Source organism: Helianthus annuus, chromosome 15, assembly GCF_002127325.2.
Source record: "Helianthus annuus cultivar XRQ/B chromosome 15, HanXRQr2.0-SUNRISE, whole genome shotgun sequence".
NCBI lineage: Eukaryota > Viridiplantae > Streptophyta > Magnoliopsida > Asterales > Asteraceae > Helianthus > Helianthus annuus.
In genome coordinates, this window is record NC_035447.2 from 16,276,774 (window position 1) to 16,293,444 (window position 16,671).

The 16,671-nt window shown below is 39.3% G+C and overlaps 1 protein-coding gene and 1 non-coding gene across 2 annotated transcripts; both read right to left on the bottom strand.

The window, feature by feature from the left end:
* Window positions 1-201: 201 nt before the first annotated feature.
* On the bottom strand, window positions 202-912 carry LOC110913458 (cysteine-rich repeat secretory protein 38). Its single transcript, XM_022158288.1, has one exon. The coding sequence runs from the start codon at window positions 910-912 to the stop codon at window positions 202-204; it is 711 nt and encodes a 236-aa protein (XP_022013980.1).
* Window positions 913-13,084: 12,172 nt separating this feature from the next.
* LOC118487751 lies at window positions 13,085-13,191 on the bottom strand. The gene has a single exon (XR_004882694.1). It is a non-coding gene; the product is annotated as a small nucleolar RNA R71 (small nucleolar RNA).
* Between the last annotated feature and the right edge of the window lie 3,480 nt (window positions 13,192-16,671).

The following is a 16,671-nucleotide window of genomic DNA, read 5'->3' on the forward strand; positions in this document are numbered from 1 at the left end:
TTTTCATACATCCTGGGATGATTAAATATCAAATTATCATAAAAAGTATCTGAATCTAAAATTGACTTTCCACAATTAGATAATAAGTCTTCGTAATAGGTTGACGATTCTTGATAATTTATTGACTAGGTGAAATGCCAAAAACATATTCGTTATTCAAATTATTCGTATATCAGTCTCCATCCCAACGGTGGATATAAGTTACCGAACTCGGAAATCATCATGGGCATACCTCATATAGCAACCGGTGGTTATTGTTGCTGCAGCTGTTGCACCACTACAACACCGTTTCATCTCTCCATATACACGGACTTGTAAACAATTAAGGCATTCTTCTTGTTTTAAAACACTAATACATTGCATAACCATGAACAAAGTTTGACGTGAGCCATAAGGCATAGTTCCATAAGCATAGTAATAGTTGGTCTTTGTCACCGCTTCGTTCGATAGTTTATCCACCAAAACCTTCATGGTTTTTTCAAGCCCTTGAACATCCTTTGTTTTATTATCACTAGTTTCATGGGCAACAAACCAAGAATCAAAGTCACCTACATTATTTTCAAGACCATATTGTACCATGCATTTGCTCCTCCATGCCAATGCTTGGTTTTGCTTTGGGCAGCTCTTTAGAAGAAGTGGAATTGTGTTGTTCACGCAAGATGCGCAATCTCCGGTTTTCAAATAGCCTGCACAAAAACATAAGGCGAAAACCACACCGGCCCTTCCAACGTGGATACCGTTTTTTACGGATACACTTAGCCTATCCATTGCAGTCTTGAGGTCTTTCTCGTATTGGCTGTTCGCTAGAAAGCTTCCAGAGTCTTTTTTGCATCGGAAAATGTCCGCGTAGAGTGGTTCACTCATGATCAAAGTTGCCTGACCAAGAAACAATAACAAAATTATGGATTTCATCTTCATATGTTTCTTTCTTTCTAGTGGTAGCGAATCCTTGTGTTTTTATAAGCAAAAACTTAAGGACGTAAAATGTGAAGTTGTTATACGATTCTAATTTGTTAAATGTGATTGTTGTTGTTTAATATACGTATTAGTTTACATTAACATTTAGGGGGCGGTCCGTGGTGAACCACCCACAACGCGTTTTACAAGTTAAAATAGAGATTGAGTTTTACACACAATTTTGAATTAGACCTATAACAACATTCCACGTCACATATAAAGTAACATATATCAAACAATTCTAACCCAATAAACGTGACTTGCTAGTTTTATTTTTTTCTATTAGACAAAAACATAGACTTCTGATCACAAATAATATATACACACTTCTTGCATCTTTCAAATATAACTTGCGGGTTTAACTTATTTCCTTGGACTAAAACTAGGGGTGAGTAAAAGGAAAACCCTGACCCTACCCGACCTGACCTGAGAACCGAACAAACATAAAATACAGAACCGATTCACTACCCTAAATATAGGGTCGGTTCCGGTCCATAGGTCCAAGTCGGGTTTCACCATGAAAAGAACCGAGAACCGACCCGACCCGATTTTATATGAAAAATTGGAACCGATCTAAATACCTAGGTACTTGGGTTTGGGTCGGGTTGGGTATATTTTCGGTTCAGTTCTCGGTTATTTTCGGACCGGACCTAAATTTGCTCACCCCTAACTAAAACAAGATAAAATTGGAATTTGATTTTGATTTTAGGACTTCATTACAGGGCCGTCCCTGAGAATGATATAAAACTTTTGGGCCTCGTGCGAGATAAAAAAAAATTGAGCCCCTTCCTATAATATAAACTCTTCAATCATATATCAAAAAAAAACCACAATACGACGCTAATTATGATAAAATAAACAAAACAAAAATAGTGTAACAAAATGATCAAACTTACATACTTGTACAAATCGTGAGACACTCTTAGTGTTTTTGGAAGTAAAGCTCTCGATCAAGTATTTATAATCCATACCGATTTTTCTTTATATTTCAATGTATCACAATTATCCATATTCATAAAGTAAAGTGAATGCACAACTCAAATTAGCATTGATAAAAAACAAGAAATCCTAGTTTTATACAAATAAATTGATACACCTAACATTAGTTTCAACACCATCTGGACAAGCAAAAATAACTAACGGTTGAATCTTCTTTAGCAAAAAGAATTGTAATATATGTGTAAACATATCCAAATTAGTTTGGCAATACAAACCTTGTCATACAAATAAAATAAATAGAACTAGATACTGACTCCTTCTAAGTTTATATTGTAAATGGTTAAATGAGAAACGAGAAATAAAAAACATTCAAATTTAAACAAGTAAACATGTAAAGTTTGTTTCATAAATTGTTAAATAGAAGAAAAAAAAATCAAAGAACTTACATTTATGAAGGCCTAAATTTAAAAGTGAAAAATCAAAATTAAAACTAAAACTAAAAAATAAACTAACTAAAACTAAAAAAAAAGCTTGCGAAGTTGCTGGCATGAGTTTCCCCCAATTCATAAAACAAGCCTAGAAAACAAAAAAAAAGTCATCATGGTTGGATTCGAACCTGGGATGGTTAGTTCATCAAATAATTGTAGGACCGGTTTTTCGACCGTTCGATTGCGTAACGAACGTTTCACGTGCGGAATCCGTGAACGATATAACAACCCTCGGTAAAACCCGACATCCTCATAATATTTATATTTCTGACACCCTAATATATCTTTAAATATATCAATATGTCTTTATATGCACCCCGTATGTGAAAATCGAGCCCAAATTAGAATATAATATATAAAATAAATTAAAAACAATAAAAATTAAGTTGAGGCGGGCCGCATGGGACCTCACCTCAACATAATGCGGGCCGCGCAAGGGTGTAACCAGACTTCTCTTAAATCATAAGTTCATGCGGTCCGCGTACAAGTTTGGTTAAGTTAAAGCGGGCCGCGAGTGTCCAGAATTGTGGCATAACCCGGTGCGGCCACGTGTCCGATGCGTGTCGAACCTAGGTGGTGACCGGGCCAAGCTACGCGTTGACCCAGCATTGACGCGGGCCGCGTGAGCTTAGCCCATTATTAACGCGGGCCGCGAGGGGACGAGATTACAGCCCTATAAATAGAAGGCAACGGCCTTCAGTCCGTCTCGCTCACAACTTTCTTTCTTTCTCAATTTCTGTAGTAGTGTTATTATACCCGGGTATTATACCCCCTAAATTAGCGAGGTTCTGCTACGATGTAAGTATTATAACCCCTGGAGACGTATTAGATACGCTGCCCGATTGATCTAGGGTTCCGTAACGGCTGTCGTGGTTCTGCCCGACGTAGTCGTTGGAATGCCGTCTCGGGGAGGGTATTACTAATGTTAAAATGGGTTATTATACTAACACACGTGCATTTGTGTAAATTATAGATATTCACCAGGAAACCCTAAAGAATAACCTAAGACAGCAATGTGAGTAATCTCCTTTTTGTTAACAGTTTTTACAAAACCTTAACCTTTTTATAATGCAATTTAGCAGTGATTGAGTCTTTGTAATTCTACAATTACTGCCGGTATGTTGGGGTTTTGTATACAAAATGTGAGTAACGTTACCATTGGACGAAGAGTTAGCCAATGTGTAATATGACCCTCAGTCAGACTTGACACTACTGAATGAGTAATTGGGTAGATATAAACATTGTAATCGCCCTCAATACTGTTTAAAGTAAATTAATATTTCTTGATTAAACTGGGATTCACTCACCAGTATTTCCCACTGACAAAACCTTTTTAAAACGCGTTTCAGGTAACACAATGTGAAAGCCAAATAGAAGCCAGCTGGACAACACTGAAGGCTTGGAAACGTGGCTATAAAAGTTACCTAACTAAAAGAAAGCGTTTATTTCAATAAAGTGGGATTTATCCCTGTAAATCAGTTTGTAATAAAAACTTGGGTTTTACCCATTTGTTTAATATTATAAAATATGGTGGTTTACTCTGATTTAATATTTCCTAACTACGGTCCTGATGAAAATTTCCGCTGCCAAATAAGTAATTAATGTGATACCACCGAAACTGGCTCACGGCCGCCCGTTCCCGGGAACTAGGGATCGGGGGTTGTGACAGAAGGTGGTATCAGAGCTATGCCACTGATTCAGCCACAGAAGTGTTCTGCTGACATCAAAATTCAAAGTGTTAGGAAATAATTTATGGAAATACGTATATAATTGTATTTCTTGCTATGTGTTATCTGACTATTTGTTAGTTTACAGTATGAGCGACCAAGGACCTTCTAACGCCTATCGTCAACTGTCTGGTTCGCCTAGGAGCGAAGGCACCTCCTCTTCTCAGCCTGCCTTCTCGGGGTATTCTGCTGACACAGAAGAAGGAATTTTTGTGTTTAAGGCTCAGTCTGAAGAGCCATTTCCTCAGAAAAAGAGGGGATGGTTCAGTAAGGGGGCGCACGAGCGTAGGAAGAGAATGAAAAAGTTGCAGGAACAGCGAGTGTTAGCCGCAGCAAAAAGAGAAACTGATGCTTATAATCAGGATATGCTCAATAGGGGTATTGCTAATATCCATATTTTAGCAACCACTGCTGCTGACCCAAACCTGGAACAAATGCTAGCACCCCAACCACAAAATCCTGACCAACCCATGGAAGTAGAAGACCAGATAGAAATGCTTGATTACAACCTGGAGGAGATACCTAGGGTACCTGCACCAGATCCCCTAGACCCAAATAATTACGACCCCTAGTGGAATGATGTTAGGGACTACGTGCAACAAAACCCAATACAGGAAAATGTGCCAATGCCCAACTTAGGAGCTTATCCAGGGTTAGATCCTCAAGATCCCTACAACATTAGTGATGCATATGTTAGGGAAATTTTAGAGAATCCATACCCGTACCAGGCCCCTATGCCTCCGTATCAGGAACCTGTACCTCAGTTTCCAAACCCAGTCCTAGAACCTGCACCCCCAATGAGTGCAGAAAATGTCCAAGAACTTAGGACTTTTGGGGAGGAAATTTTAGAAAGCAGTGATAGAATGCGACAGGTGGGAGAACGCCTCGTATGGAAATACGATGAGCGTAATATGGATTTTTGGATGAATCCATATCAGTGAAGGTGATGGTAGAAACAGTAATAATAATAATAAAATAATATATGTGTGAATGTGTTAGAAAAAAAAAACAATACGGATGCCTACTATTAGTATTGTAGCTTTACATTTCAGTCAGTATTGTAATTTAAATTTCAGCACTAGTGTGTAATGATGCATACTATATAAATAGAGTAAAAGTCGCAATGCTCGACACTTTTGGTTAAAAGTGCGTGTCATGTGATTGGCTATATTCAAATATTAATTGTGATATTAATATTTGGTAAATTGTTTAAAATTCAGATGGCCGACGAGGAAAATCAAGATAATCTGAATAACGATAACCAGAGTAACATTAACGTGGTTAATGAGAATCCGGACAACAATAACAATGGAAACCAAATGGATAATAGTGCCGTTCAACATATAGTGGCACAAGGAATTATAGATGCAATGCCATTTATTATTCAAACGGTTCAAGAAGCGAATAATAAAAGTAAGCATAGAAGTAAACGACCAAGTGAACCGGAAAACAGCGTGAACAATGGACCCGTACTTCAAGCGCCCATTCCCAAAAGAAGAAGAACCATGCCATATGGTTGTTCTTACAAAGAATTCTGGTCCTGTAAACCAATAGAATTCTCGGGTAATGAAGGACCCATTGCAGCCCTACGCTGGATAGAGAAAACTGAGGCCGTTCTAAAAATAAGCAAATGTGCTGAAGAAGATAAGATAATGTTTGCTTCAAATCTGTTTAAAAACGCAGCCTTAGAATGGTGGAACACTATCCTCCAGTCAAGAGGAAGTGATAGGATTTATAACATGGAATGGGAGGAATTTAAAAATATGGTAGAAAGGAAATTCTGCCCTCCCAATGAAAAAGAACAGATAGCAAATAAGTTTCTAAATCTTAGAATGACCGGGGTGGACAGTAAGGGTTACACTACCACATTCTTTGAATATGCTAGGATAGTACCTACCCTTGCATCACCCGAACCGGTATTAATCTCCCGTTATATCTGGGGATTAATTGTTGAGATTAGACATGTAGTCAAGGCAGCTAGACCCCAAACTATAGAAGAAGCTGTAGAACTAGCCAATACCTTGACAGATGAGTTAATCCGTACTAGAGAAGAAGACCAGAAGAGAAACCTAACCCAAAGGCTTACCCGAGAATTTCGTTCTGGGAATTCTAACCGTAGGAATGTAGGATCCACATCTGCACCTTATTGCAAGTATTGCAAAAGGAAGCATTCTGGAAAATGCTCCATTTATTGCAATTTTTGCAAAATATCAGGTCACAAAGAAGAAGACTGCAGGAAGAAAGCTAATAGCAGGGTGTGCTTCAACTGTGGGGAACAAGGTCACATCAAGACCAACTGTCCAAAATTAGCCCCAGCTGCAAACAACAAGAACACTAAAAATGCTAGAGCATTCGTTCTAACTGCAGACGAAGCTAGGATGATTCCGGACGTCATTGCTGGTACATTTTTAGTTAATGATATTTTTGCTAAAGTATTTTTTGACTCTGGTGCCAACCAAAGTTTTATTAATACTTCATTTTGCAAACTCCTAAATCAATCATTAACTAAACTACCACAAGAATGTTTAGTAGAAACCGCAAATGGAGAAACCGTTAGAATTTCTGAAATCTTGCAAGGAGCAAGAATAGAAATTTTTAATCAAAAATTTATTGAAAACCTTTACCCAATGAATCTGGTAGGATTTGATATCGTATTAGGAATGGATTGGTTAATAGCCAATAAAGCCAATATCTTATGTGATCAAAAGTCAATTCAGATAAAATCACCAAGAGGTGAAAAGATCACAATTAAAGGAGATAAGTTATCTAGATCCACTAAATTCATCTCTGTGATGAAAACTGCAAGTTGTATAAGGAAAGGATCTATAGTGTATTTGATTTCTACAATCACTAAAACGAAAGGAAAAGAATTAAAAGACATTCCAGTAGTGTCCCAGTTTTCAGATGTCTTTCCAGAAGAATTGCCAGGACTACCGCCAAACAGGGAAGTTGAATTCAGAATTCACCTGTTACCAGGAACAGCACCGATTGCCAAAGCACCTTACCGTTTGGCACCCGCTGAAATGCAAGAACTGAAGAGACAACTAGACGAATTGTTGGAGAAAGGATTCATACAGCCAAGCTCATCGCCATGGGGAGCGCCGATTTTATTTGTCAAGAAAAAGGACGGATCAATGCGTATGTGCATTGACTACCGTGAATTGAACAAAGTCACGATTAAGAATCGGTACCCATTACCAAGGATCGATGATTTGTTTGATCAACTTCAAGGAGCTCGATTTTTCTCTAAAATCGATTTAAGATCAGGATATCATCAACTAAAGGTACAGGAAGAGGACATTCCTAAAACCACATTCAGAACAAGGTATGGTCATTATGAATTTACTGTCATGCCATTTGGTTTAACCAATGCCCCAGACGCATTTATGGACATGATGAACCGAATATGTAAGCCATATTTGGATAAATTCATAATTGTCTTCATAGATGATATTCTAATTTACTCTAAAAGTAAAGAAGAGCATGCAAAGCATTTGCACTTACTTTTAAGTTAATTGAGAAAGGAAAAGCTTTATGCTAAATTTTCAAAGTGTGAGTTTTGGTTAGAACAGGTACAATTTCTCGGACATTTAGTTAACCATGAAGGAATTCGTGTAGATCCAACAAAAATCGAGGCAATTACCAAATGGAAAACCCCAGAGTCACCAACTGAAGTTAGAAGTTTCTTAGGATTGGCCGGTTATTATAGAAGATTTATTCGAGATTTTTCTAGAATAGCCATTCCTTTAACTAAGTTAACCTGTAAATCTGTTAAGTTTGAATGGGGACCAAAACAAGAAGAAGCCTTTAGAATTCTTAAGCAAAGATTAACCCATACACCCATACTAGCGTTACCAGAAGGAACTGAAGACTTTGTAGTCTTTTGTGATGCTTCTAAGTTAGGATATGGATGTGTGTTAATGCAACGTCAAAAGGTTATAGCTTATGCATCTAGACAGCTTAAGAGTCATGAAGAAAATTATTCAACCCATGATTTGGAATTAGGAGCCATAATTTTTGCCCTTAAGATTTGGAGACATTATCTTTATGGTAGTAAGTTTACCATATTCACGGATCATAAAAGTTTAAGATATGTCTTCGGGCAAAAAGAATTGAATATGAGACAGAGACGCTGGATGGAATTACTTAGTGATTATGATTGTGATATCCAGTATCATGCAGGAAAAAGCCAATGTGGTGGCTGATGCTTTAAGTCGAAAATATCACGAAAAGCCAAAAAGGATACGTTCTCTTAAATTAAATCTACAAGTAGATTTAAACAATCAGATTAGAAAAGCACAAGAATCAGTAATCAAGAAGGATACTGAAAAATTAAAAGGAATGATTAAGGAATTAGAACAAGGAACAGATGGAATTTGGAGGTTCCATAAAAAGAGAATGTGGATACCTAAATTAGGAAATTTACGTCACCGTATATTAGAAGAAGCTCATAAGTCTAAATATACGATGCATCCAGGAAGTGATAAAATGTACCAGGATTTAAGGAAAAATTTCTGGTGGATAGGAATGAAAAAGGATGTAGCAGCTTATGTTTCTAAATGTTTAACTTGCTCACAAGTTAAAGCTGAACATCAGAAACCCTCAGGTTTGTTACAACAATTAGAAATACCAGTTTGGAAATGGGAATTGATAACAATGGATTTTGTTATCAAATTGCCTAAAACAAGGAAAGGTAATGATACAATCTGGGTGATTGTAGATAGGTTAACCAAGTCAGCTCATTTCATACCAATGAAGGAAACCTTGAGTATGGAACAATTAGCCAAATTGTATGTAAATGAAATCGTTTCTTTACATGGCATTCCTTTATCAATTGTTTCCGATAGAGATAGCCGTTTTACTTCTCATTTTTGGTCAAGTTTCCAAAAAGCAATGGGAACCAGGATAAATCTAAGCACAGCTTATCATCCTCAAATTGACGGACAAAGCGAAAGGACAATTCAGACAATGGAGGACATGCTTAGAGCTTGTGTAATTGATTTTGGAGGTAACTGGGACGAACACTTACCTTTAATAGAATTTTCTTATAATAACAGTTATCACACAAGTATCAATACTGCACCATTCGAAGCACTTTATGGACGAAAGTGCAGAACCCCAGTCTGTTGGGCAGAAATTGGGGAAAAACAATTATCTGGACCCGAGATAGTACAGGAAACAACTGATAAAATCATTCAAGTCAAGGAACGACTGAAAATAGCACGTGATCGACAAAAGAGTTATGCCGATAACAGGCGCAAACCATTAGAATTTCAAGTAGGAGATAAAGTATTATTGAAAGTCTCTCCCTGGAAAGGAGTGGTAAGATTCATCAAAAGAGGAAAGCTAAGTCCCAGGTATATTGGACTTTTCCAAATTCTTGAAAGAGTAGGACCTGTAGCCTATCAGCTACAACTGCCAGAAGAAATGGCAGGAATACATGATGTATTTCATGTATCTAATCTTAAAAAGTGCCTAGCTGATGAATCACTCGTAGTACCTCTCAAAGATATAAAGGTTAATGAACAACTCAAATTTGTAGAGAAGCCTCTACAGATTGAAGATAGAAAAATTAAGAATCTCAAGCATAAGAGATTAGTTCTGGTCAAAGTGAAATGGGACTCCAAAAGAGGACCTGAATACACATGGGAACTTGAATCAGAAATGCAAAAGAAATATCCACACTTGTTCCAGTAGATCTCGAGGACGAGCTCCAAAACAAGGTGGGGAGGATATAACAACCCTCGGTAAAACCGACATCCTCATAATATTTCTGACACCCTAATATATCTTTAAATATATCAATATGTCTTTATATGCATCCCGTATGTGAAAATCGAGCCCAAATTAGAATATAATATATAAAATAAATTAAAAACAATAAAAATTAAGTTGAGGCGGGCCGCATGGGACCTCACCTCAACATAATGCGGGCCGCGCAAGGGTGTAACCAGACTTCTCTTAAATCATAAGTTCATGCGGGCCGCGTACAAGTTTGGTTAAGTTAAAGCGGGCCGCGAGTGTCCAGAATTGTGGCATAACCCGGTGCGGCCACGTGTCCGATGCGTGTCGAACCTAGGTGGTGACCGGGCCAAGCTACGCGTTGACCCAGCATTGACGCGGGCCGCGTGAGCTTAGCCCATTATTAACGCGGGCCGCGAGGGGACGAGATTACAGCCCTATAAATAGAAGGCAACGGCCTTCAGTCCGTCTCGCTCACAACTTTCTTTCTTTCTCAATTTCTGTAGTAGTGTTATTATACCCGGGCATTATACCCCCTAAATTAGCGAGGTTCTGCTACGATGTAAGTATTATAACCCCTGGAGACGTATTAGATACGCTGCCCAATTGATCTAGGGTTCCGTAACGGCTGTCGTGGTTCTGCCCGATGATGTGTGTAAAATGCAACATATAAAACACATCAATTAAGGCATAAAACTAACCCTTTTTTAGTACTAATGTTGGAAAAAGAGTGTTTTTGTCTTCCTTTTGTATTTTCAGGATGAAATGAGCTCAAAATCACAAAAGAAGCAAAAAGACCACTAATTCTACCATAAATACAAGAAAAGGAACAAAAGTAGACTGTCCGGACCCTCAACGGCACCTCCCAAAGCAAAAAGGAAGAAACAGAGTCTGAACACGCCCCGTGTCCAGCGAACACGGGGGCGTGCCCAGGAAGCAGCAGAAAAGACAAACCAGTAGAAGCTTCCATTGCCCACCACGGGGCCGTGTCCAGCGAGCACGGGGGCGTGGTGAAAGTACAGCAGGCGCATTAATTGTAATTCGCAATTACAATTAATGAGGAGAGAGAGTGTCAGGCGGGCACGGGGCCGTGTCCAGCGGACACGGGGCCGTGTCCAGCCTTCTGTTCAGCCTATAAATAGAGGAGCTTGGATTCATTCTCTCTCATCCCTTGGCACACCACCTCTCTCACACCTCATCCACCACCCACCACCACCATAACACCATCATCCACCACCATCATCCATTGTCCATCGTAGAGTGTGTGAGTCGTCTCGGGATCCAAGATTGATCGTAAGAGTTCTTGACAATCAAGGCCATGTTTGCCTAAGTCTCTTACATCACTTGGTGAAGACAAGTGTTTAGTATAATACTTTTTATTTTTAATCTTTTACACTTTTTATTTGGTTTTGTATTAATGACTTTAATAACTAGTTACTTATGTTGAAGGTGATCTTTCCTTATCGTTTGTCCGTGGTGTCTTGGCGTTATTTTACTGTCTATATAAAATAAAAGATTTTCACCATTCATATCTCCACGGTTTATATGGAGGTATGTTGGCTACCTGGTCGGGGGTTAAGGGAACGGTTTGGTAAGGGTCTTGCCCTTGTTCAGCGTTTAGAGGTCCTGCTTGGGACCTGGGTCAAATTTAGGATCTCCTTCAATGCCCATAGGTATTGGATGGCGGGGATCCAAACTCTTTGACCCCCTCATAAGTTAACTACTATTAATACTATAACCCGGCTATTTAGGACTGTATCTCTGCTGACTCAGACTACTTAGCCGAGGGTAACGTCACCGCCAGAAGCGGGGCCTACCACAATTTGCATTAATAACTTAATTCATTATCTTTCAATAATCCGACCCTTTAGGATTGTATCCTTGCTGACTCAAACTACTGGGTTGAGGGTAACGTCGCCTTCAAAAGAGGGGCCTACTACAATAACTAAGATAATCTCTTAAACAAGTGCAAAAGTGCGAAAATAATCAAAGGTTATACTAATACACGTGTCGGATCCAAGTGATTCATCTTGTCTATCTGTTTTTATTTTATTTTTATTTTCAGCATTTAGTTAGTTTTTATTTTTCTTAGTTTAAAACATTTTTTTAACCTTTTTGATTTGATTAGACGTTGAGGATAAACCGGTATTAAAAGCTCTTGTGTCCTTGGACGACCTCGGTATCTTACCAACACTATACTACGTCCACGATGGGTGCACTTGCCCATATGTGTGTTTAGTGTTAGTAAATATCGTGTTTTATAAATTTAAAACTTGGCTAAAAGTGTAAAAAGGGCTTAAATATATATCTAAAAACATATATACACTAACACGCATCAAGTTTTTGGCGCCGTTGCCGGGGACACAAGGATTTTAAGAAAGTTAGGAATCAACGGCCTAATCATATTTTTATTTTTCTTTAATTTTTTAGGATTTTTTCTTAGATTTTTAGCTTCTGCAGAGCTCAGCACGGGGCCGTGCCTGGTCGGACACGGGCCGTGCTCAGCAAAGTTACTGGCAGTTTTTGTTTTTCAAGTTACAGAAGGCTGACCACGGGGCCGTGCCGGTGCACCACGGGGCCGTGTCCAACTTCCAGTAACTGGGATCTGGAAAACAATCACTGTATTTCCGACCACGGGGCCGTGTTCGCTCAACACGGGGCCGTGGTGAACCTTCTGACCGACATTCTTTTTTGTTTTTATTGCAGGACTTGGAACCCGACACCATCCTCACGTAGTGTATGAGCTCCAGTTCCAATAAAGACATAAAAGAACCGCTAGAAGAACCCGAACGCTTTCTCAGAAAAAGGTTAAAAGCCAAAAACCAAGAGAAGGTTTCGGGTGATCCACCCCCAATGGCGGACCAACGTACCCTTATGGATTATCTACGGCCCACCGTAGGTAATCTAGGCGCCGCTATCAATGCTCCGAATGTCGAAGCCAATAACTTCGAACTTCGACCGCATTTGATACAAATGCTCCAAAACTCCACAACCTTCCACGGGCTTGCGGACGAGGATCCTCATCTACATATAACTAATTTCTTAGAAATATGTGATACCTTTCGGATCAATGGAGCATCAAACGACGCCATACGCCTCCGTATGTTTCCGTTCTCACTAAAAGACCGAGCGAAAGCTTGGCTCAACACCCTCCCAGCTGGATCGGTAAACACCTGGGATGAACTAGCCCAAAAGTTTCTATATAAGTATTTCCCTCCTTCTAAAACTGCTAAATTAATGGCTGAAATTAACACATACTCACAAGAGGACGGGGAATCCTTATATGAAACATGGGAAAGGTTCAAGGAGCTATTACGCAAGTGTCCCCATCATGGCCTCGCAATATGGCAACAAGTATCCACTTTCTACAATGGATTGTTGCCACACACTAGGCAGACACTTGATTCTAGCTCCGGGGGACTTTTAGGTAATCGACGCCCACACGAAATATATAATCAAATTGAGGAAATTGCTCAAACCAATTTTCAATGGCACACTCCCCGGGGAAATAAGTCTATCGCCCCGGGCGCCCATAAGGTCGACGAAAGCACCTCTTTACAAGCCCAAATCGAGGCCCTTTCTTCAAAAATAAAAAAACTAGAAATGACAAAAACAGTCTCGGTTATGGCTTGTGAAGGGTGTGGTGGGTCACATGAAAATTGGAGTTGCATGAAAGAAACGGACGATCAACAAGAAATGGTAAACTACATTGATAATAGACCTAGGCCGTCGGGTCCTCCAACGGGAACTTACAACCAAGGATGGCGAAACCACCCAAACCTTGGTTGGAGGGAAACCGGCAATAGTAGTAACCAACAAACCCAACGAACAAACTTTCAGCAATCAAGAAATGAGTCACAAAATTTCACTCAACAACAAGGTGGACGAGAAAGGCTCGAAGATACTATATCTCGCCTCGTCTCCGACACTGATAAGAAAAACTCGGAAAGATTTCTACAATTAGAATCTAATTTTAGGAATCAACAAGCTAGCATTCAAAACATAGAAAAACAAATAAATCAACTAGCACAAAATTTTTCCGAGAGACCGCAAGGCGCATTACCTAGCAATACCGAAACAAACCCAAAGGCGCAAGTTCACCTCATCACACTACGAAACCGCACCGTAGGGCCTGCAGAAGTAACTCAACCAACGGAAGAAACAATGCCAACACATCTGCAGGAAAAGAACTCTCCTCCATCACCAGAACCTACCAAGGCTCCTCGAGTTCCATACCCCGGTAGGTTAATTCGTCAAAAAACCAATGAGCAATTCGCAAAATTCGAAAGTTTGTTAAAACAATTGCATGTCAATATTCCTTTTATCGAAGTCCTAACCCAAATGCCCAAATACTCTAAATTTATGAGGGACTTCCTTACACATAAAAAGAAAATTGAAAATTTGCAATTAGTTAATTTAGGCGAAGAATGCTCTGCCCTCGTACTCAATAAACTACCCCAAAAGAAAATCGATCCCGGAAGTTTCACAATTCCATGTTCAATAGGGGAATCACCCGTTCGCAATGCCTTGGCCGACTTAGGGGCTAGCATTAACCTCATGCCCTCATCAATGTTCAAAAGGCTTGGCTTGGGAACCACGAGCCCTACAAAAATAAGCATACAACTCGCTGATCGATCAGTCAAATTCCCACAAGGTGTCATCGAGAATGTCTTGGTAAGGGTAAGCAAATTCGTCTATCCCGTTGACTTTGTCATACTCGACATGGAGGAAGACACCGAGGTCCCCCTTATCCTAGGGAGACCCTTCCTTGCCACAGCACAAGCAGTGGTAGACATGAATGAAGGGACACTGACTTTGAGGTATGGGGACGATGAGGTGAAGTTCGAAGTTGGGAAGAAAATAGAGGACGACGACCCAGTCAATTACATGAAGGTTATTGATTCAAGCTTGGATGCCGCTCTCCGACGGTGTAACTTGGGAAGCAAGGCACTCCACTCAGAAGAGATATAACCAGGAATCGGGTCTAGCCAAGGACCCTTAGTGGCGCACCACGGAGGCATTCCGCGGATCTATCCTTAGTTTAGTTTAGTTTAATCTTTTAATTTTTGCAGAATAAAACACACTCCTGGTGGTAATGGATGAAAAAGGGAACGAGAAAAAATGGAACCATGCATGAAGAACAGAGCAACCCGACAAAAATCTCCATCACAGAAGGCTCAACACGGGCCGTGCCCAACCAACACGGCCCCGTGCTGAGCCCCTGCAGAAAAATCACCCAGTTCAGGTAACTGGACACGGGCCGTGTTCAGCGGACACGCCCCCGTGTCCAGGCTTCTGTTTCAATTCTGAAAATTTTGTTACTGGCACTTGACCACGGGGTCGTGCCCGGTGAACACGGGGCCGTGTCCAGGATGCCAGTAACAAAAATCTTTGCTTTTTAACACACTTTTATACATTCTAATCAACCAAAAACTTTATTTTTGGACACATTGAGGACAATGTGTAATTTAAGTGTGGGGGGGGGATGCTAAAACCTTGAAATTTTGCAAAATCCTAAACACAAGCCTTACACAAAACTCTATTGGAACCGCTAAACACCCCAAATTTTTTCAAAAACTTTTTCAATTTTTTTTTATTTACTTGTCTTAGTTTAAGTTGGGAAGAACAAGTTCTAAAAAGGTTATATTTTTACAAGTTTACAACCGATAGCGTCGTGATAAAAAAGGAACCAACATAAGAAAATTATGAAACGGCATAACAAGTCTAGTTTAAAATTCGATTATATACGCTTGGTCACATTAAAAACCCATTCCCACAAAAGTGAGTTTTGAGCCTTTATTGAGCATAAAAATACACATATTTAGATTAAATGCTCATTTTTCGTTTCTTGTGTGAATAGCCGCTCGGTCCTTACAAATCTAGAACTTGCCACGACGATACATTCCCGGTCCTTACCAACTTAAACCCAAGTAAGTAAATGATGGAGGCATTAGGACTAACTATTTTTCTTTCAAAACCATTATTTTTCATTTTTTTTTACCTACCCAAAATCCCCCTAGAAAACCCCTTTGAGCCTAAACCTTTCATTTCATTACCCCAAAAACCATTTTTACCCACCAAAAACTTTTTTTTTTCATTTTTTATTTTTTTCCTTTATTTTAGTAACAAGCTCGGTTTTTCGTCAACTTGCCCTTTCATGTGACAAAAAAAAAATATATATATATATATATATGATGATGAAGTCAAAAACAAACAAAAGCCACAAAAGCTTGTTTGGAGAAATACTTCAAAAATAATAGGTCACTAAAAACAAGGTATTTTACGAAAACCGACACTTGTTACGATTTTTCGCCCTTTTTACTAACCACTAACCAACCACCCACCTTTAAACCCAAGCCTTCACCCAAAAAGTCCTCTTGATATTTACAAAGGTAAAAAGTTAAAAAGGAGGAGGATTGATTGCTTGGCAAGCCTATGGAAGACGTAAGTTCCGTGCCGCTCTCGAGTGATTCACTTAAATATACACCTTCGGCCGAGTGTTGAGTGATCTCCCGTGAGGTATGTGAACTTGTATATAAATGGAATTTTAATAAGGCACGCTATGCCCGAATAAGTAATTTATCTTATGAAAAGTTCAAAATAAATCATAACGAATAGGATTGTAAATAAATAAAAATAAAGCCTATAAAAACCTTGGATTCCCGACACTCTAGGACAAGCTAAAAAACTTCTCTTCTACCTATTCCATTTGGGAGTGTAAGCCACATTTAAAGAGTTTTGCTTGAGGACAAGCAAAAGTTCAAGTGTTGGGGTATTTGATGTGTGTAAAATGCAACATATAAAACACATCAATTAAG